Raw genomic sequence first — 22,945 nt, 5'->3', positions numbered from 1 at the left:
TTCAGAAACTACCATTCTAGAGGAGGCATCCCAAGGCTCCTCTTCTACGATATAGGTGACTGACTGATAATACCTGTATACTTAAAGCTTTTTCAATTTAAAGTAATTTCTTCCATGCGCTATGAGGCCACAGTTAGGAGATGACAAAGTCTGAATTTTTTGATAGATAACAATGTAACTATGATTAACATTCTTTAGGATAATTTTCTAAAACTTCTGGATATACTGAACACAAAAATTAGTTATGGCAATCAGACTGTCCTAATGATATACAAATTAGTTCTTTTTTAGTTTCTATATTTAACAATGAGAGTTGTAAAAAAGGTTTTAATTTAAGATACAACAATAAGGTTTAAAATTTACCTTCTCATGGGTTGAGTTTTGAGATCCTTTAAGTAAACACATCCATCTATTCGATGACCACGGGCCTCACCAAAAGCTAAAAATAAACAAGAAGAATTAATGTTAACCAAACTAATGAAATAAATTATGTGACAAGATCCTTGGATTTCTGTAACCAACTAGCAGATTATGTAATAAACTGATTTATTATGGCAGCAGTGATGAGATTCTAAAAATTTACAGAGAAATATTTAATATAAAAATATTATTACCTTATTTTTTTTTTGAGTAAATGGCTATACCGAAAAATCTAGTTAAAATGTATTAAGTTGAAAAGGTGCTAATAAAAAAAAATATATAGCAGAATAAAAAATAAAAAAGCATTATTATCCATATTTTGAGGTATATTCATTTACATGGCACTAGATATTTTCATAACATTGGTCCTTGATTTTAGCTGAACTTTATAAAAATACCTTGAATTGCTGTATCTGGATCCCAACCTTCAACATCGATAAGGTACCTGAATAAAAAACATCATTTCAATTTTACAGAATAGGTAAGGCTGAGTTTAAAAATTTTCTTCTACCATCTATATCATTCTTACCTACATATAAGGTATCCTGTTCTGTTAATTCCATTAGTACAATGAACTCCAATGAGTTTGTCTATAAAATGTAAAAAAACATTAAAGAGCATGAAAAAAATTGATACTAGTATAATACAAAGCATGTTTTATACATAATTTGTAATAATTTTCAATAAAAATGTCTACCACTAGTAGAATTCTTAGTCATTATATTTAAATCTAATAGGTCAAAGGAACACTATCAAAGATTTGGATAAGAAACAGGCTTTCTATGTTGACGTTATAGTATTAAAGATGACTTTTAAGTTAATCAAATGACAAAGTTTATATGATATTCATGAATAACATGCTTCAAACATTATTCAGAAAGAAATAATTTAAAATTTACTTCTTTGATCTTAATTACCTTTGCATTCAATAAAATGTACTAATATTTTCTGGTTGCTAAAAATATCTATGACACCATTTCTCCTTGGAGGTACATTATCTGTTACCACAGTTGAAGAATTAAAAGATGATTCTACTGACCTCTGTGAATGAGCCATGATCCTTTCTATTCATGGCTGGGGTGACTTATCTTAAAGAGTTACCCTACCCTAGAGAAGATGGATTTTAAAAGGCACAGTCATCTCCTGGTTATTGTTTCTGAGAAAATTTCTTAGTAAGAGTCATGCTCTAGATTTTTATTCTTCACTTGTATTTACCTTACATTCACCCTTCCTATCCTCCCAATCCCCAGAGCTCAAGAGTTGATGTGCCACCTCTCCAGAGGACCACGTGTGAAGATTCAGGAAGCATTTGTTCAGTGTCTGCTAGGACACTGTTTTCAACTGACAGAAAGTTAAAACTCACATTTTTAAGTCTTTACTCTCAAATACAATAAATTTCTGTGTGAACATATTTAGAATGAGTTGATAATAAGAGATTTTAGAGACCTGTTTTCATTACTTATTGTGTAGTTTGAATGGAACAGAATTTATTTTTGTAGAAAATAACAGAACTAACTTACGGTCTTTTTATATGTGGAAAATGATCACTATCAGACTTAGAAACTTTTTTTGATATGTACATATTTTTTCCCAAATATCTCTATGTGGCTTTATAATAAAAAAATTTAAGGGGGAAGTTTTTATTTGAGCAATGATAGCTGAGGTAATTCGAGTTGAATCTAGTCAGCATCTTGATGAGTTCAGAGTCTAGCAGGGGAAGACACAAAAGTTAACAAAACATTTATCATAAGACTACAGAATAAATGCACACAGAGTTGTTATGAGAGTACATAAGAGAGAACCCTTATTTTCGCACTGAGGAAAAGAAGGTTTTAGAGGGAATGTTTGAAAGAAACATTTAGATAATCTTGAGAAATATGATGGAGTTTACCAAGTGAAGATGGGAAAACATTTCAATAAAAGAATGTGTAAAGGCAAGGAGTATAATACGTGTAGGAAACAGACATGTGAGATATATGTGAAACAGACTTAAGAGACTTTTAGAGAGGATGTCAAGAATCAGGCTGTGAAACATCCTATGTCACCTTAAGGAATCTGATGCTTATTAGATGAGATGCCCCCGAAGGGAGTGACCTTATAAGATATGCATTATAGAAAGATAAATTGGTGGACATCTTAAGGAATGATTTGTGGGAGGAGAGACAAGAAATCTACGTAGGAGGCTATCACAATAATCATACCCCAGGTCAGACAGGATGAGAGTAGATCTGGGGAAGTAGGAGCAGGAGAAAAAAGATTAAGAGTTCAGCTTCTGACATGTTGAGTTTATTGGTGTCAGATGAACCCCGTAATGAAGATACTAGATGTCTGTGACATGGAACTCAGGATAAAGGTCTGTGCTAGAGATATAGATTTGGGAGCCTAAAGCTGAAGCCACAGGAAAAGACGAGACGTAGTTATCTGAGTGAAAAGACGAAACAAAGTAATCTGAGTGAAAAGAGAACAGAATCTTTTTTTCTTTTTTCTTTTTAATCAAACCATTTCAGGGGCTTGGGGAAAGGGTCTAAGAAGACAATGAGATCGATGTTCTCAGCCAGGCTGGGATCTCCCCAAATTTGCAGTTGCTAAAAGCAGGACAGAATCTTAAGAAACAGTAGCTATAAAGGCTTTGAACAAAACAAACAATCAATCAAAAAATAAGACAGCTAGAAAACTGAAAAACATTTAGACAGGTAGAAGAAAAATAAGAAAAACAATATCATCAAAGCCAAGAGAAAAGTTTTAAGGAAGTAATGAACAACAGGTTAAGCATAGAGAGATTCAAGCAAGATAGGGATGGAAAATTATTCCTTGAATTTCTACAAGCTTCTAACTGAACTATAATTAGAGGGTTATAGAAATCAGATTAAAAGTGACGAGTAAGACTCTCTAGTAAATGGGAATAGAAGAAATGAAAACAATGAGAGGAGACAATTCTTCTAAAAGCATAATTAGGAAAGGAAAGAAACAGAGTGAAAGAAGTTATTAAGGTTGCAAGATGGAGAAAAGGGTATTTTTTTAAGATTGGAGAGGCCTGCGCACGTTTACATGTTGATATTATAGAGGTGAGGATAAATGAAAAAGTGTGCTGAAGGAAGTAGGATTGGAAAGAATATTCAGTAGAGGTAAAGGATTGGTTTGCTTTTCTTAGGAAAGCAAAGGTAACGAAGACTATGAAAATGTGGACACAGATAAGTATACCTAAATGTTCTCTATTTTCACTGAGAAGTGGGAAGCAGTATGTTACTGCTGAGAGCGAGGAAAATGAGTATGGTTGTAGAGGCAAGATATGGAAGCAACCGGGTAAGCTGACCCGGGACAGGGAGAAGACTGCTTAGCAGCACTGGGAACCCAGCTGAAACCCTTAACCACCAATCCGTGCCGTGCCGGCACTCACACACTGTGGAGATATTTTCTCTAACATGCAAGGGAAGAGAAAGACGACTGTAGATTAAGCCAGCGTTGAGGATTTCCATTGGAGTTTAGAGACTATTTCTTAAAAGATCTATTGGTGACTAACTTTTGGGATAGGGATAAAAAAGGGATGTGTATTTTTTCACCCTACATATGAAAATTGTTTTTTATCAACTTAGTTTTTAAAATTAAGAGCCTAAGATCATAGCAACGTTCTAGTATGCAAAGCATCACAAACTTTTTCGTATCATAGACTAAAATGCAACTTTTCACTGCTCAGAAAAACCCAGTAAGAACAGGGTTCTGATTCATTAAATCTGTCTCCCTTATATAAATAGTTGAACTAAGAGCAATTAGTCCCCTCGTCTCTCTGCCTAATCTTTGGAGGAAATAAGCTTACGAAGCTGTTTTTAATTTGCTGGGAAAGACACAGCAAAAATTAGAAGCTCTGGGTCCAGAATAAGGCTGCTACAGTTGGCATATTAACTATTCTGATAAGCCTAAAACCCTGAAAACAATTCTACTCCTCAGGCTCTTACTAAACAGCTGGTTAAAGAGGAGCCATTAGCAAGGTATCTGAAATAAATCACTTCACAAGAAGTAGGCTGGTCTCCCGAAATTCTTCTCTAAGGCCAGGAGACTAGGTAGGCAGTACTAATTTCATCCTTTTCTTTCTATTCATTCACCCCCAAAATGGGTTTCTTGTTCTTTTTATATTTCTGGGTGTAAAAATATGCTTATTTCAGGAGATTCATGCAGGTAAGTAAGGGAGAATTGGTATCTGTTGTAATTATGTAGCCCATGTAATTCATTCTGTGATAAGCAGGCACAGGAAAAAGACAATTGTAATGTTTTCTGGATACCTTTGTGCATTATTTATAAATATTATGTAATGAAACTGTCATTTAAAAATATCTTACAAGCATTTTGCCAAATATGCTTATTTCAGGAGATTCATGCAGGTAGGTAAGGGAGAATTGGTATCTGTTGTAATTATGTAGCCCATGTAATTCATTCTGTGATAAGCAGGCACAGGAAAAGGATAATTGTAATGTTTTTTGGATACCTTTGTGCATTATTTATAAATATTATGTAATGAAACTGTCATTTAAAAATATCTTACAAGCGTTTTGCCAAATCACTAAATATTCTTCTTTTACTTTGTTTCTAACATTTGTCTGGTATACCATATGTGTATGTACATGCCATAATTTATTAAACCAATTTCATATTAATAATCCTTTAGGAGCTTTCCAATTTTTCAATATTAAAAATATATCAATGGACATTCTCGTAAATACATGTTTACATATACTTCTATTTGTTTAGAAAAGACTCCCCCAAATAGATTCATGAAGTTAAGAGGTTTTCACAAGTTTTTTAAGTTTTATCTTTCTTTTCTTTATAAAGTCAGACTGTACACCAAAAAGACTAAGATATACCTTACTTTATGCTATACATTCTTTAAAAAAAAAAGTTATTTCTAAGTTATTTTAAAATACTGAATTACATTTTTATGTGTTCTGAGGGTATCAGCATTTAAGGAATGCTGTAGGGAATCTATCTGAAAAGCAAATACTCATGCCTCGACGTACTTTTTCTGTATGCTTTACTTTCCCCGAAGCAAGTTTTCCTAAAGTAAGGGACATGCACACACTGTAATGTCCGGGGAAATCTTTGATAATTTCCTTTTAACTTAAAGTATTTGAGCAAAACATGTATATCGTGTTTAAGTGATCTACAATAATTTCTGCTAAAATGATCTTTATCAATTAAGTAAAAACGTTTTGATTATATCAAAGATTGTTAATTACCATTTTCTGCATTTTCCCAAAGGAATTTTCTGACCCATTTTTTGAACTGCAGAATAGTAGCATTATCAGGGACTTCAAGTCCGACAGTGTAAAGTTTTTTATAATGAATACTTTTAGGTAAATCCTAGAAACAAAGGAAAATAGAATGCAACAATTATAAGTTATTAAAAACAAATTCTTCAATCCAATAAACTCACAATTCAGTATTTTAAAAATAGAGTACAATGACTAAATCGAAGGCATACTTTACATCAATACGTGTAGAACTCTTTTGTAATCTACATGAAAGAGACTATAAAATAAGCCCAGGTCCTAGTGGCCCGCGATAATCACTAAGTTAAGGATTTGAGTGATTAATCAGACACAGGGTCAACCTAATATACAAACTTAGAGTGTTCAATCCACAGCTGGTGTTAGAATTCTAGATGTCAGCTTAGGCTGTTTACTTAGCCTGTTTTGAAATGGTTACATGTTTCCCTGACTGATTCTAAAATTTGCAAGAGAATTTATTAAGTGGAGGCTCTAAGAATAAAAGGACTAATTTCATCATTTAAGTAAAATCAATTAATCAATTAACGACATTCAACTAAAAAATGCCAAGGTTGGCAATGAGTATAAATGTATAAGATGAGATCCTGGGAAGATTTAATATATTTGGAAAAATAAGGGATATCTGAATAGTTATATGATGAATAAAACAACTGGTTATATGTGAGCAGTTCAGTAGCAGTGGTAAATGCTAGGCCTTGAAGAACACATAGATTTTTGGGAGCAGAAGTGGAGAGAAAAAAGTTCCAAGTTTATGGAATGATCTGAGGCACAGAATCAAGAATAGGCATAGAATGTTCATGAGATAGTGAGGAGATATACCTAATTACAAAAGATGGTACATTGTAAGGGACTGAGAAGAGCAAGATGATTAAACTGGGCCTCGAAAGACAAGGAGAGGAGTTTACAGGCAGAGAGAACTGAAGACTTTTTTTTTTTTACGAAGAAACTGGAATTGGAATGAAAAATACGTTTAAGGACAACTGGGTAAATAAGGATGAAAAAGACTAGCTGCTGAAAAATTGGGTAAAAACCTGGAGAATCTGAGACACATCTCAGAACAAAAAATCTATAGGTTTTTGTCCTTGACCTGATGTAGGGTACTAGGAAGACACAGGACTGAAGGGATTTGAACCTGACAGGCTAAATAGTGGTGCTTTCAGGGGAAACAGGGCAGGTGGAGAGAGCGCTAATTTGTACTTTTGGGAAAAAGTGGTATGGAAGTAAAGAAATGATGGTATGTTTAGTTTTATGTTATTGAACTATATGACATGGCAGCAAGGCATCTAAGATAAAATGTTACTCAATCAGGGAAAAATGAGAGACGACATCTTTGATAACGCCAATACAGTTGAACAGCAAGGTTCAAGAGTTATTTTCCTTTAGAGCGAGGTTTGAAAACTCTTGCTCTCCAAGACTGGGGATAGGGAGGGGACGACTGTTCCTAAGATTGCTGATGGAGAGGGGAGGATGATGATGATGTGTAGTGGATTCCTAATCTCCTGCTTCAACCAGAACAACTCCCTGTTTATCTGCTTTACATAATAGGCTTCAGAGCAAGATAGAAATGACTCTGATGCTAAAGAAAGTTAAAAAACACTGTTGTAGAGTAATACTTGTCTCACATTTTCTCTTTTTTCTTTTGCTTTCTTATCCATTATACTGCTCTTTTCCTTTATTTCCTTGCTCCCTTTTTCCTTTTCAGTTCTATATCCATCTACATTTCTTTCTAGTTATTCTGTCCTCTTAAAATAATAAAATTTCATTTTTTTCCTCTTAGCACGATCCTGATTTTAGAAAAGGATACTATATGATTATGTGAAGGATTTAGATTTCTAAGAGATTACACATGAGAACTTCTGAAATTTATATTAAAATAACCAAGAGAATATCCCAATTCACTTTCCAAACACAATATTAAAAAGTCTTTTCTATTTCAAGACCTATCCATGATAATAAAATATATTTGTAACTTTACCTTAACTTCATAATATCTTGTGGTATATGTTAAATCGATAATTAATCCAAGCTCCACATTTAGTGCTTTTATTGCACTAATCAAGTCCTTTGGTGTAAACTTCTGGGTTGGGGTAAGTCTCTGATTAACTGCCTATAATGAAAAATGAACAATAAGGTTACAAAATAAAGATAAAATGTAAATACTTATAAAAGAACAAGGAAGTGAAAAAAACATAAGGCAAAAAGGACTGGTGAAAACTTTCATAGCTTTAAGAACACTGACAAAGCTTTTAACAAATTAGAGCTATGAGAAGAGCCTAAACACATTTACATATTTTGCTTCAGTAATTTCATGTCTAGGAAACTATCTTAAAGCAATTGTCAGAAATGTGGAGGGAAGAGATTGAGTACAAGAATATTCACTACACCATTATTTATAATACTAAAAACACTTTGTACGAAGGGTCCAAAACAAAGGATTACATGTAAATGCTACAATTAATGGAGTTTAGAAGAGCTATAGAAAAATATATGCCATTATAGCTTCTTAGAAAAATTCAAAGAAATTGTGAATTCCTGGTTATTTTCACAGAGCACGTTCAGCTTCCCCAGACATCAATGGCTTCTTGGATGATCTAAGCTGAAGCATGAAGAACGTGCACATAAGCCTGATCCACCAGGCTCTGCATCAGATGTATAAAATACTGTATTTCTATAAAATAGCTTATAACTCTTAGAGCAGTTCTGTCCAATAGAAATATAAGCTACATATATAATTTAAAATTTTCTAGTAGCCACATTCAAAAAATGAAAACATAGATGAAATTAATTTTAACATATTTTAACTCAATGTATCTAAAATATTATTTCAACATGAAATTAATAAAAAAATTGAGAATTTTACTTTTTAAAACTGATCCTTCAATATCTATTTACACTTATAGTACATCTCAACTTGGATTAGCCACATTTCAATTGCTCAAAAGCCTAGTGGCTACCACATTGGATAGCATGGTCTTAGAGTATTCTCTATCTCCTTCAAAGAGTCATAAGGCCTAATGGCACTGGTTCTGCAACAATAACAAAAAAGAATTAATTAGAACTTTCTACATTAGCTAGAGTTTAGGTCAGAATCTATGGCAGGGCTTTCCTAAAGAACTTCAGGCTATGTTCATCTTCAGATATTCAGAAAGTGCCTCATTTAATTAATATTAATGAGTTTGGTTCTAATAAAATTCTTCCCAATTTGCAAAATTCAAATTTATTCTAGCTGGCATCTGTGACTTTCTATACAAAGATATTATTTTCTTCATGTAAAAAAAAAAGTTTAAATATGTTGGATGTCTTGTGACAACCCTCCTTCCCTCTTTCCAATAGGAGAGACGGCTGTGATATTGTGAGAACTCTGGAGAGTCATAAAAAGTGGGAACAGTCATAGTTCCACCATTACCTTGTTGTATAACCTTAGAGAAGTCACTAAAGCCCTCTGGGCCCTGATTTACATATCTTTAAAATAAGGTAGATTGATTCTACCAGTGATTCCCAAAACTAGATGCCCACCATAATCACCTGAAGAAACTTAGAAAAAACAAAAAAGTTTCTAGGTCCCACCTTGAACTACTGAAATAGTTCCCTGTGAGGTAAAGTCCGGGAACCATTTTTATGCTCAGAGGCAGCCAGAAAAGGTAGTCTAAGACCAGCCTTTGGAACCTACTGTGCTGATTTACCCTTATATGCACTTTTAGCTCTAAAATTAGCTATGTAACCAGGTAGATAATTTCCTCTTTCAAATATCCTAATATGAAGTCCTAAGGCTGAATTAGCCAAAGAATATCATATCCACTTTCTCATAGTTTGAGGCATTTAGAATAGACATTTAAAATGAAACGAGGCTTATTCTTATTCTCCATGTGTAAGTCTCATTCTGCTTCCAAAAACTGAATGATCTTTAATTCAAGGACTATATGTAGGATCAGAAATTAAACTAGTTGCAAATAAACGTAGCTGCAAATAAACGTATAAAGCAGACATTTCACTCTTGAATTACCAAGAGCTGAATATATACTGCTTGAGAGTATTCTCCAAGTCCTTCCTACACCTTTCTTTGTAATATCTTCCTCTCTACCTCGATCCTATGAAACAAGTTAGTTGGGAATATACTTTTCTCATAGGGTTAACTAGACTAGCTGATTTACATTTTGAACTTTTGCTCCAAAGGAAGAGTAGAAAGCCTCTATATCCTCTCATAGCTGATCAACCAAATCATCTGTCTCATTTCCCCCAAATGTCCAGAGTTTACAAAAACCTGCAGAGAATGGGGTGCTATGGTTCTGATGCCTATTAATCTGACCTTAGGTGAAGGCAGCTACCATTAATAAGAAGCTTATTAGGTGATTCACAAAATAATCCCATTTAGGGATGTAATCAAGGTCATTAGCTATACTAATCAGGAAGGGGTAAAAACCCTCAGAAATAAGTCAAAGTCTTGGATCCTGTTGCTGTAGCTATCTCAGTCAGCACTCTGCCATTACACCTCAGCACATTCCGTGGCATGTTGCAGCATCCTATGGACAGCACCTGTGACTATCTACCTGAGAGCTTTCTCTGGTCTGCATGCACAGGGTAGCACAGAGAAGTTTTAATGCCTGCAAGAAAAGTCCTCAGTCAAGACAGATGGCAATCTGAGGATAATTACCCTAAGTTCCTCGCCCCTTGAGCTGGATAACTTTGAGGCATATTTACACTGTGTGCTCTAAAGAGATTGAACTTGTTCAGAGTGATGACCTGATAACACATTCTTTACCTGTTTCCTTCACTTTCTGATTTCACGTCCCCAATCCCTCACTGGCACTGACTGGGATCACCTCCCTAATACACCACTTGAATTCAAAATCTTGTCCCTGGGTCTGCTTCTGGGGGAACTCAAATTAAGACCATTTATAAAATTAGAATCTAAAATACAGGTGGGTCTACAGTGAGAATTACAGTGAAAGCACACATACTTTCACGCATGGAAAGTTACAGAATGCATCCTATTGAAACAATAGCAAAGGTCTTTGTGATTAAGATCAGAGGCTTAGAAACCATCAAACCACCCTGGGCTTGAATTCTAGTTCTGTTACTATTAGCTATGTGGTTTGGACAAGTTACTTTCCTCTCTAAGCTTCAGTGTCATTATCTGTAAAACAGTACTTGCATTATAGGATTCTTATGAGGATTAAATGGGATAATGCAAAACATGTAATACAGGGCCCAATGTGTATTAACCTATAAAAAAACCATAGTTAAGTGTATTCTTACGCTGAACTAGAGAAGTGGGATTCTGCTTCATTAAATGAGATCCAATGACTAAACTCTAGTCATCTGGAAAGGACTGCCTAGAGTACACACATGATATTCAGGCTAGAAGGTAGAGAAATGTAACTCCTGTCACTGAGGACTCAGAACATTTCAAAGGGGACGATCCTGCTTTGGTCTACTGGAACGTTTATGCATCAAATTAAGCCTGAAATAAAGTGTTAACCATGAATGGAAAATAATTTTGTAGATGAGTTCTCATTAAAATAATCTGGCAGGATTTTTTGAAATCAAATAGTAATCAGAATTAATCCAAGATTCTTACAGTATAATTACAACATTAGAATTAAAAGGGATCTTGGAACTGAAGCTCTGAAAAGTTAAATTACTTGTCCAATGTTACAGGCTAAATGGCAATCAATATTTTAATCCAGAAATTTCTATTCTTAAACAGTCATGATACCAGGCTGCTTCATTTGATTAAATATTCATTTTTCTCCCAAATACAAAAGTTCTAAGTTTCCATTATTATATTAAACAAAGATTATAGAATTTTTAAAATGTCAAATGTTACATATGGATAATCTGGAACTAAATCTATAATTTTGATCAGTGTCTATAAACTTACCAGCATGCTCCTAGACTGCTGTACCTGTTACTGCTCTCAATGGTATGTGCTGATAGTACGACAGGTTTGATTTTTGGATTATATGATTAATAAGAAAATTAATCATATAATGTTATGTTATGCAGTTAACATAACATACTACAAAGCCAAATATATACATAAAAATTAATTCAATTTGGCAATAAAAATAAATGAACTACTAGTAGATGGTACAACATGATGAACCTTGAAATCACGCTAAGTAAGAGTAGCTAGTCACAAAAAGATCATATATTGTATGATTCCATTCATAGGAAAGGTCCAGAATATGCAAATACATACAGACAGAAAGTAGATTAGTGATTGGTTGCTAGGGGCCAGAGGGAGAAGAAAATGGGGAATGACTGCCAATGGGTACAGGGTTTTCTTTTGAGGTGATGAAAATGATAATCTGGAATTAGTGGTGATTATCACACAACTCTATGAATATATTAAAAATCACCAAATTATATACCTTAAAAGGATGAATTTTATGGTATGTGAATTAGATCTCAATATATAAAAAAATAATTTAAACATCACTGAAAAAGAAAGATGACTTAAATTAGGAAGCAAGTATAAAAGATTTTGAAATGTGTGCTCACACTTTCCCAATGTCAGGGAAAGTGAGAGAAACTAAAGCTGCCATGATTCTGAGGTCATATAAAACATAGCATTTTGATTTTTTTAGGAAATGCTATACAATAATTTGACAAATCAGTACAAGAATGCTGATCTTTATGGGGCGGGTAGGTACTAAAAAGTTATCTATATTTTTGGATAACTTCTAAATAGATATCATGATGTAAAAAACAAAATAACACTAGGACTAAAGCTATTTTCTCTCAAAAAAAGTATTTAATCTTGTTAAATGTCTTCAATAAAATAAGTTTTAACCATTAAAAAAATATTGAATTTGGCAAGAAATGAAGTATGATACATGCTTCACACTTTCAACATGAACCTTGAAAACATGATGATAAAGAAGCCTGTCACAAAAGACACATATTGTATCATTCCCTTTATATGAAATGTCCCAAACAGTCAAATCTATTGAAAGGAGATTGGTGGTTGCCTAGGTGATGGGAGTGAGGGAGAAAGGGGAGTGACTGCTACTAGGCATGGGTTTTTGTTTTTGTTTTTGAGGGAGTGATGAAATGTTCTAAAATTGTGGTGACAGCTGTACAAACTCCATGAATATACTAAACACTACTGAATTGTATACTTAAATAGTGAATTTTATGGTATGTGAATTATACATCAATAAAGTTACCATTTAAAAATTAATTCAAAACTACTCCTTTACACTAGCACGAACAATTAACAACTATATGTGTGAAAAGTTTGTTACTTCCATGTCAAACATTTGCTGGAAACTTGCATTCACATATTTTCACAAAGAAAAGCATAACATTAAATAAACATGGATCGCATTAATTCCAATTCTCCTTATAAGATAGATAAGAAAATAAAATACATACTCCCTTTAAAGGAACTTTAAAAGCAATGAATCGGGTTCCAGGTAGAGGATGTCCAATTGGTGTCACAGTCCTCCACCTGCAATGAAAATAAACAACTACAATTATAACAAAAATATTTTAATGACTCAAGATGGTAAAAAAAGAAACCATTTTTAATAAATAGAACCTCATTTGTTGGTTGGTTGTTTTTCTTGATTGAAATTTTAATTGCTTCCTTCCTCAAAAAAAAAAAAAAATTAAGGTTTTACGTATGTGCAGCACTTCTACAGTAAATAAGGTAGCATCCATTTCCTGGACAAACTTTCAATATGCCAAATAATATTTTGTTATTTTCTTCTTCAACTGTAAGAGAAGGAAAATAGTTTACAAATTTTAGATCAATGACACTATTTATATATTAAATAGGTATTAAATGTGGGAATAAGAGTAAAATATGAAAATTTAATGTGTTTTAATAAACGGTTAAGAAACAAAATTATTTTTTCAATGTAATTATTTTGGAGATGTCTTGTTTTAATTTCTGAGTAATCTTGAATTAAGAACTACAGTTCATTAACTTTAAACATTTTTGTTTACTATGATGACTTTTTATGAATAACAAGGTAGAGACATCTGGATTTAAATTAATTTTGTTATATAATTACTTTCTAAGTTGTTTGATAAGTTCTAATTATAATGCATAAAGATTTCTTAAAATAAGCATTTTTAATCCCCTACTTCTCTAGCTTCATTTTTGTACTATCTTTTCCTTTTCCAGGCTCTGGATTCATTCTTTTTCTTTTACTAAGTCCTTCCAATGATCTCTGTTATTCCCTTTGCCTACCACCAACCCCATTTAATGCCTTCGGTCACCCTCAGATTTCAGCTCAAATATCAGTTCTCAGGAAAGCCTTTGACATCCATCTACTTACTCCTACTAGCCATACCTTTCACCTTCCTTCATGGCACTTAAGAGTCTGAAATTATACATATAATTATGTGATTTTTTTGACAAATGATGGTTTCTCTATCATAAACTCTGTAAGAGTGAATATGACAGTCTTCCTTACTCACCATACAGTGCCTACCACACCATAGGTGCTCTATAAATATTAAATAAATGTTAAATAAATTTGGCTTTATAAAATAACTAATGTACTGAAGTGCTTACTTCAATCAATATGGAAAAAAGTCGCTGATATTTATTACACATACATATATACTATATTTTATTTATAGGTTACAATATTTCATCATAATCAATAAAAACAAAGATTTAAGACTCTTGGAGTCAAATGTCACCTAGATACTGTCATTAAGCAAGATCACTGATTCACTGTCTTGTGTCCTCTAAACTTTTATGAGACTTAGCTCTGTATCATTCTTTAGCAATTTAACATAATACTGTATTGCACTTTTAGTTAAATTTTATTACATTATTCCTCTACTTAAAGTCATTCAATGGTTTTCTTTTGCTTATGCAAGACACACAAGGCCTCTCTAATTGGCTTTTCTCACTCACCTGAGATCATATTACCATACTGAGCCACTTGTCTCATTCTAAACATGTGTTTTCTCTTGCTTCTGGCCCTCTGCATATCCCTTTCCTTAGAATAAAATTTTCCCAGTCTCCTCCAGCCCACCTCTTCGCTAAGTTAACTTCATTGATCTGTGGCGCCTTCCCTCATGAACTACCCACCATCCCTTCTGAACCACCACCATTTTTAAATCAAAAAGTAGAGGTACAGTCTTTCTGTTTTACATTTTTAAACAAGGAATTGGCCTGCAATATTATTGAGTCCTGATACACTACGCCTCACATATGTGAAAAATTAGCATAATGAGAGATAATCAAATTTTATCTAAACGAATATCCAATTCCACATTCGTTATTTGGTGCAACAATTTTTTTGTTCCAGTTTAGTGTTTTATTAGCCTCATTTTATAGAGAAGGAAAAAAAGACACAGAAAGGTTAAGTAACTTGGGGTGGGCCAATTTTTAAAAATAACATAAATTTGGTATTTTAAGTTTTAGACTATAATATATTCAAGTTTAAGAAATTTCTATTTTAAATAGAGATTATCCAGTCTAAAGAACAGACAGCAAAAAGAATGAAGAAAAATGAACAGAGCCTCAGAAACCTGTGAGACACATTAAGTGCGTTAATATATATGTAATGGGACTCCCAGAATGAAAAGAGGGGACTAAAGGGCCAGAAAAAATTTAAGAAATAATGACAGAAAACTTATCAAATTTAATGAAAACCTTAAACACCTGAGAAGCTTAACAAACTACAAACAGGATAAACTCATGAAGATATATACTTAGACATATCATTGTCAAACTGTTCAAAGACAAAGGAAAAATCTTGAAAGCAGCAAGAGAAAATGACATATCACATTCAAAAGAATCTCAATAAGATTAGCAGCTAACTTCTCATGAGGAACAATGAAGGTCATAAGGTAGTAGTATGATATGCTGAAAGGAAAAATACTGTCAACCAAGAATTCTATTTCCAGCAAAACTATCCTTCAAAAGGGTGATTAACAGTCCTTTGCTTTGCAAGAACAGAAATTTGATTTTGATCATTTATCTAGAATTGAAAAAAGTTACTTCTCGAGTTTTAAAATATAATTCAAATGCTACCAAAAATCCAATAACAGAGCAATAATGTTGGAATAGGTTTCTTTCTCTTTAGAAATTAGAAAATGATTTCTATCGAAAGTCATTCTAAATAAAAGAGCTCCTTTTTACCTTTAAAGAACTCATTAACTCTTACATTTTTGCCTGTGACCTTTTTATAAGATCATTTCTTTGATGGAATTCTTTACTTGTGGAATAAGATGCCCTTGAATACTTGACATTTATCCTTTCCTCAGTAGCATATTTAATGTCACTATTATAAATGACATTCAATTATGACTGTAATTCCATAAACATATACATCTCTGGGTTTGACATCCAGGAGGGAGATGATCCTTAGCATTAATACAAGGAAACCATTTTCTTAGGATGCTGTGCTTGATTCTATTTTTAAGAACTTCTCTACACCACAACCTTATTACAGACTCCCATGAAAATAAAATTTGGTTCTAATTTGTATTCATAAAGGATATATTTTTAATAAATTTTTACCTACCTTGCTAGATCCTTATTACATTCTTAAACAAGCACATATTTGTTCCCATTCCACAGAAAAGGAAACTAAAGCTCATCAGTATAAAATTTTTTACCCAAAATTATACACCTAATAGTTGGAGAGGTAAGACTAAAAGAGAATCCAAGTACTTCCATTTTAATAATTTCTAACCTTCTAAACATCAACATAAAAATAATTTCTTAACTCTTTACTACAGGGGCAGCTACACTTTAAAAAAAAAGATAAGCACCACTACAATTTTTTTCCTCAACTATTTTACCCAAACAACTCATAATTTAGTATATAAATAGATCAATTTCCATCCAAACAAATATTGGGTCATTGACAGCAAGGGATGTTTTCTAAGGCAGAAGATTATTAGGAAAATTGAAATCAGCCTTAAAGTATTTACTTGCTGAGTTTTAAATCCCTCTTGAAATCCTGTACATTTTTAGCTTGCACTATCTCCTTGGCTAAAATGTTCCGTAAGTTTTCTACTCACTGGATAAAAGAGCAGTAAGTGGTGGAGAAAGAGAAGGCTAATTCGTAGAACAGGAACAGCAGCTCAACAAGAGTTGGCATACTAGGGAGGGACAGGTAGTGATATTGTGATTAGAGAGCACAGGAAAGTGGTGTGAGGTCAAAAGAAAAGGCATTTAGTTCTCTTCCCTTTTCTTAGATCCTTAATCCCATTGTTAACCTGTTATTTAAATGACTTTATATCCATCTCTTCTTTTTTGTTCTTATCACTTTGTGCTGACCTGATCACTTCAACCTGGATAACTGCATTGGTACCTTGTAGATTATCCCCCATTTATCCCACCCTATACCTCTCACTCTTATAAAAACTTTCTGTAAATATTATCATTACACAATAAATTTCAAATCTGTTCAGACTCTTTCAAGGCCCTATTTAATACAGCCATATCCCATATATTGACTCTCACTTTTTACCACAGATCTCACATGGAAAATGTCTTTCAATCCAGAAGGTCTCTTTAGGGTTCTATAAATACATCAAGTTCACTTATCTTTGTGTTTTGTGCCTTTCTACAGGCTCTTTGACCATCTCAACTGTGCATTAATGACATATTGGGCTGAATAATTCTTCGTCACAGAGGGCTGTCTTGTGCATTGTGGGATGTTTAGCAGCACCTTTGGCCTCTATCCACTAAATGCCAATAGTATGCCCCACCACAAGTTGTGACAACCACGTATGTCTCCAGACATTCTCAAATGTCTCCTGGGGGACAAAATCACCCCTGGCTGAGAACCACTGATCTAAATACATGTCTCGCTTCAAGCCCTAACTCATGTCCTCTAACAAACCTCAAACTGACATAGCCCATAGCCATCTTTCCCTTTTCTAAACCTTTATGAAATACTTATTTGTTGCAAGTCTAATTTTTTTCAATGTTTCTTGGCTACAGGTTCCATCAAAACTACATTTCATGTATATTATGTTTACAACTGAAATCTTTTAACCTGGAAAGATATCATATACTAATAATTCCAAATGATAGAACATGCTCAAATATCTTCAGAATACAACTATATGAAAAGTTGTATTTTATTTACAGCTCCTAAGAAAGCTGAAAATCAACTCATCAGTTAATGTGGCAATTCATATAACTATTTAGGTGAATGATCAGACAGAAGCATCAAATCTTAACTGCATTTTTTAATTTATTCAAAGCCATATCAAACATAGGATTTCGTTCTATTTTCTATCCACTCTATAATCCAATTATCAAAGGTTTTGGTTAATACTTAAGTAACTTAACATTTTACATTGAACTTAAATGCCAGACATTTAACTTAATTTAGTTTACATTTTACTTATTTCATAAAGAATTTTAAGCCACTTACGATCCAAATAAATATAAGTAGAAAATCTAGAACATGTAAACATCAAAAACTACAGATCATAAAGGTCAGTTTAGATGTTCACCTTTCAGCTTCTAAGAAGCAAAAGCAAGAAAGAGAAATCATTTATACATTTTATGATATTTATAAAATACCAAAAAGGATCAGGCAATATTAAAAAAAAAAATTTCTATTACTAAATCCTAAAAAAAAAATTTATTCATATGACTGGGCATGGTGACATTTAACATGATTGAGCATGACTCAGTGAAAATAATTCTTCAATGAACTGATATAGTCCAAGTACATAAGTTCTGAGTGGTTCCACTTGCTTGAAATTATCTTCTGAAATAATGCTTCCTTTGGTCAAGTTTTTGAGAAAAAGTGAAGAAAGGAAAATTCTAGATCCTACTCTCTCACAAGAATCTGATGTGCTGGTGTTTCGTATTGCTTGTTGAAAATAGATCCATACAAATTAGAGTCTTTACAGATATAAAGAGCCAAACCCACAGCATCCAGCACATGGTAGGTGGTCAATGTTTTTTCTTAAATCCAGACAGACAAGAATGGTACCTTGCTGAGCAAGTTAAGAAGCTAGAACTCTTGTCTAGATAGAGGACAAACCCACCTTTGCAATGTAAATGCTTAAATATGTACCTGACTGCATTCTATCCCAAGAAATCTAAACTTCAGTTAGTTTCTGTCCTGATTGCTATAACATTTTGGATCAGTTTGCTTTTATTTTTTAAGTAACAAAGATGAAATCACAAAAGGTTTATTGAAAGCTATTGACTTTGGCAGTATACTAAGATAGAGTTCCTTTCTCATTTTAGAAGAAATATTTTGTCCTGTGTGTGTGTGTGTGCGTGTGCGCGCGCACACACACACATGCCTACATGGGTGCACACTTGTTTCACAGGGGAAGACCGAAGGAAGCAGAAACTAGTTTCTTCAGTTAATATAGTGAAACTTCAAATAAAATGGATTTCCTGGATTCCTTTATGGAGACAAACTCGGAAACTCTGTGATAGAGGTCAGGAATCTCCATTTTTAGAAAGCACTCCTTGTTATTCTGATGCTGGTGACCCAAGTACTGAAAAACACTGAAAAAACAAGGTCAGGTAGAACAGTCCCTTCTAGACAGAGGGAAGAACAGAAACAAAGTATGAAGGCATCAACGTGTATGATGTGCTTGAAGAATGGGTACTCAAATCCCTTAGCCTTACCGGTCCTCAGTTTCTGCTTGTGATAAATGAAGAGGTGGACCCCACTGCCTCTGAGGTCTTTCCCAAAGTTAATATTTGATCATCACCCAAAGTATCTAGGAATTGTGGTTCACTGTTACCTGAAGATAACTCTACTAATTACTACTCATTTATTCATTCAAACTTATTCAGTACTAATGAATAAAAAGATTCAGTATCAGCCTTCAAACAGGCTGAAGAGAGATGATGGAGAGAGACAAGTAATTACCACACAGTGCCATAAAAGAGGATATTAGGGATGGCATCACAAAGAAATGCTTGAGCAGAAACTTTAAGAGGGAAAAAGGGCAGCATTCCAGCAAGGAATGACACATGCAAAGGCATGGAAGCATGATGCCACATGTTGTGCCCAGGATACAGTGAACAATTTGAAATGGTTTACATAATGTGCATGCTGGAGAATGGTAGAAAAATGAAGCTTAGGAAGAAAGGAGACAGTTCTTTTATGTCACGCAAAGAGCCAGATTTTATCATATGAAGGAACTGAAGGCAGGGGATCAGGCCTATATTTTAGGAAGACAGTTCTGGTGATAGTATAAAGAATGAATCACAAGGGGACAACTAGGAGACAAAAAAATCAATTAAGAGCTTACTGTCAAGAGATGATGGCTGCTAAAGCAGAGCAATGAGGACAAAGATAGCTTGGAAAGAGCAGCTGGGTAGGAGAGAACATTGAATAACCTGCTGACTGGGTGTGGGACATTTAAAAAATGAAATCTCGGAATTGTTCTGAGTTTTAATTTGGGCGACTGAATAGATACTGGCAATGTTTTATTAAAAAAAAAAGGAAATACAGAGAATAAGTTTTCTGAGGCAAGGTTGGTTTTGAATTCTACACATTCTGGGTGCTTTGGACACTGGGGTAAGTAATCACAGGCAGTCTGGAGCTTGGGTAAGGACTCTGAGCTAAGGATAGACTTGGGAATCATTATCCTAAGACAGTAGTTGAAGATATGAGACTACTCAAGAAAACAATACAAAATGAAGAAAAAAAAAACAAAAACAAGGATAAAACCCTAGAGAGCAACAATTAAGGAGCAGCCAGAGGAAGAATTTGTTTTGTTGTTTTGTTTTTTGCTTTTCTTAAGACAAATGTGAACATGTTTATATGCCAAAGAGAAGAAAATGACTAAAAAAACAGAGAAAAAAGGGATTAGAACAAGATGCCAGGGAAATTGATACAGAAAATCAAAAATGTTCAGAGGTGAGAAAACAGCAGTAGAAACTGATGTTAGAGAAACCAAAGGAAAAACAGTTCAAGACTGTGAAATGGTCTTTAGAGCCAAGTTCATTTAAGAAGTCTAAGAAAACATGCTATGTTTGGCAATTAGAACGTCTTAGGTACCACAACAGGTGACGGAAGCCAGAACGCAGTTAGTGGAGGAGTTAATAGGTACATAGGAGGGAGGTTACTCTTTCTACAAGTTTAAAGGAGAGGACAGAGAGAGCAGAAATCAGAAAATAATCCTAGTAGAGGGCTCTTCATTTTATTTTTGTTGGAAAGGGGAGATGAAGCTCGGAGGTAGGGAAAAGGTCTACTGAAGAAAAATGAAAAGGTTAAATGATGAAACAAGGCCTAGGGGAGATGGAATGGATGGGATCTAGGACACAAACAGGATCAGCTGTGGATAGATAAAAGCATACCTCTTCACCTGAGACAGAAGCGAATGATCTCTGCTGATGAAGCTGGCATGGCAGTCAGTGCAGCAATTCATGTCTGAAAGTCTATTTCCTCTGAAAAAGCAAAGCCAGCTGCTGAAAATACAAGGTCAAAAGTGGGATAGAAGGTTTAAGAAGTGATAAACGTTAGAATAGTGGCTGTACATGGGAAAGAATGGCTGAGCTACATTATGGACCATAATATATTGTCATAGCAATAATTTGGCTGTGATTTCCACTACCAGAATTTAGGTGTATATATATGTGCGTTGGATGCTAGTATCTTTATCTATATATACAGGTTAGTTGAAAAAGGACGTGGCTAAACTGAACTAGAGTAAAGAGTATACTGGACAAAAGTGGGAGAAAGACAAGGCAAAAAACTTTTAGGTACTGGTGTGAGTAAATGAACCAAGCAGTGTGGCTAAACAAGGAAGAAAGTTAATCTAAGTAGAGGCTACTGCTGATGAAATGGTAATCACGGGACAGGGTCTTCATGAGGTCAGGGATTAAGTATAGAAAAATACAGAAAAGGGAGAAATGAAAGAACAGAAAGACGAGAGGAAAATGATAGAATTCAGGATATATAATTTGGAACAGTCGTAGGTATTATGGTTCAGCAGACAGTTAGTCATGGCAATAAGTTATGAGAATTTGGAGTGCTAGACCTGTGATGTGCATGACTGCTTTAGTTTCACCATGATCTTGAAGGAATTGAGTAAAAAGACTGAATTGGGTACTAAATTCCTTAATGAACGTGAAGGAGTGACCAGGAAGCTGATAAACGACAGTGAAAGGAGAGGTAAAAGGTATAATTAGAGGAGAATTTCTGTTGTGTTTTACAAGACTGGGATGGAATGGCCAAGCAATGGCAATAAGGAGATGGGGAATACCGATGCCACCCGTGGTATCACTACTTTCACTGTGGTGAGCTGCTAGGACAGCAGTGTACTCAGGGAGAACCAGGTTCCATGTATCACTAGGAGGAATGTTTTGTGAGAAGATGAGGGTATAGTTTTATTTATATCATATATGGGGAGTCCAGAGAAAAAGCTGATGTATCCAGAGAAGGCTGATAATGAGAAAATCAACAGATGAAGAAAGTGTGGGGACGAGGGTATGTGAAATTATCTGGGTCATTATCAAGTATGATAGAAACCAGAGGTAGGGTGAGATTTACGGATCTCTGGATCGTAAATGAAGCTCTCATAATACTGTTTCAGTGTCAACATGTCAGAGACATTGGAACTTTATTTGGCTACTGAGGTCAAACATAAGTATTAGTTTTGGTACCTATACTATTAAAAAATAAAAACTGTTCTAAGAAACTCAGATAATTAATGAATCTCAAAAAGATTAATGATGTTTATACTCCTCTGTCATTAATATGTACATTCAGAAAATAAAATTAAAGATTAAAAACTCATGAGTGACTCATACAAGATGACTGTAAATTTCAAAAAAAGAACTAAAGGGTACCCCTTGAAGCATGAAAGAGTTTGCAACACAAGGCAGTATTTTATTTTAATCTCTAGATAGTACGTTTATAAAAAATTGCTTGAAAATATAAATAGTTCTGAATATTTACATTAGAAAGTGAGGCCCAAGCTCAAATTCACCCAATGTTTGGCAAGAATCATATATGATAGTACTCTGTTCCCAATTTCAGAATTTGGGAACTTTTCCCTCCACCCTCATGCACGGCTACAGCTGCCTTTCCTGTGGCAGATCCTCTGGTTTTGTGACAGAAAAAGCTCTGAAAAATGGGCAGATGGGTAGAGTAGGAGGAGAACATAGCAGTGTGGGATTGAAGATCCCAACTGTTTTGGATATGAATATAGAGGAATGAAGGCTAAAAATCTTCAGTGTGGTTATTCTGTCACAACATATATAATACCCACTAGGACTCATATATAACAATGAACAGAATTTTACTTGGAAGAGACTGGATCCAAAG

General features: G+C 34.1%; 1 protein-coding gene across 8 annotated transcripts in view; it reads right to left on the bottom strand.

Moving 5' to 3' along the window:
* LOC120609268 (uncharacterized) overlaps nucleotides 1–22,945 on the bottom strand; it is a 59,345-nt gene that overhangs the window by 33,602 nt on the left and 2,798 nt on the right. For 6 of the 8 annotated variants that reach the window (XR_005654716.1, XR_005654717.1, XR_005654714.1 and 3 more), the window contains exons 2-8: nucleotides 20,974–21,084; nucleotides 13,080–13,155; nucleotides 7,675–7,806; nucleotides 5,649–5,772; nucleotides 950–1,010; nucleotides 819–865; nucleotides 364–439 (exon numbers count right to left, since the gene is read on the bottom strand). Coding sequence is in view for 4 of the 8 variants with exons in the window: in XM_039871657.1 (XP_039727591.1) it covers nucleotides 364–439; nucleotides 819–865; nucleotides 950–1,010; nucleotides 5,649–5,772; nucleotides 7,675–7,806; nucleotides 13,080–13,155; nucleotides 20,974–21,084 (627 nt within the window). In the remaining 4 variants the exon portion in view is untranslated. Of the gene's footprint in view, nucleotides 1–363; nucleotides 440–818; nucleotides 866–949; nucleotides 1,011–5,648; nucleotides 5,773–7,674; nucleotides 7,807–13,079; nucleotides 13,156–13,245; nucleotides 13,269–20,973; nucleotides 21,085–22,945 lie in introns of those variants that run through there. The other 2 variants (XM_039871660.1, XM_039871659.1) reach the window with 2 other exon arrangements.

The sequence above is a fragment of the Pteropus medius genome, unplaced genomic scaffold (genome assembly GCF_902729225.1).
Source record: "Pteropus medius unplaced genomic scaffold, Ma_sr-lr_union100, whole genome shotgun sequence".
NCBI lineage: Eukaryota > Metazoa > Chordata > Mammalia > Chiroptera > Pteropodidae > Pteropus > Pteropus medius.
This window is presented reverse-complemented; position numbering and strand designations above follow the sequence as displayed.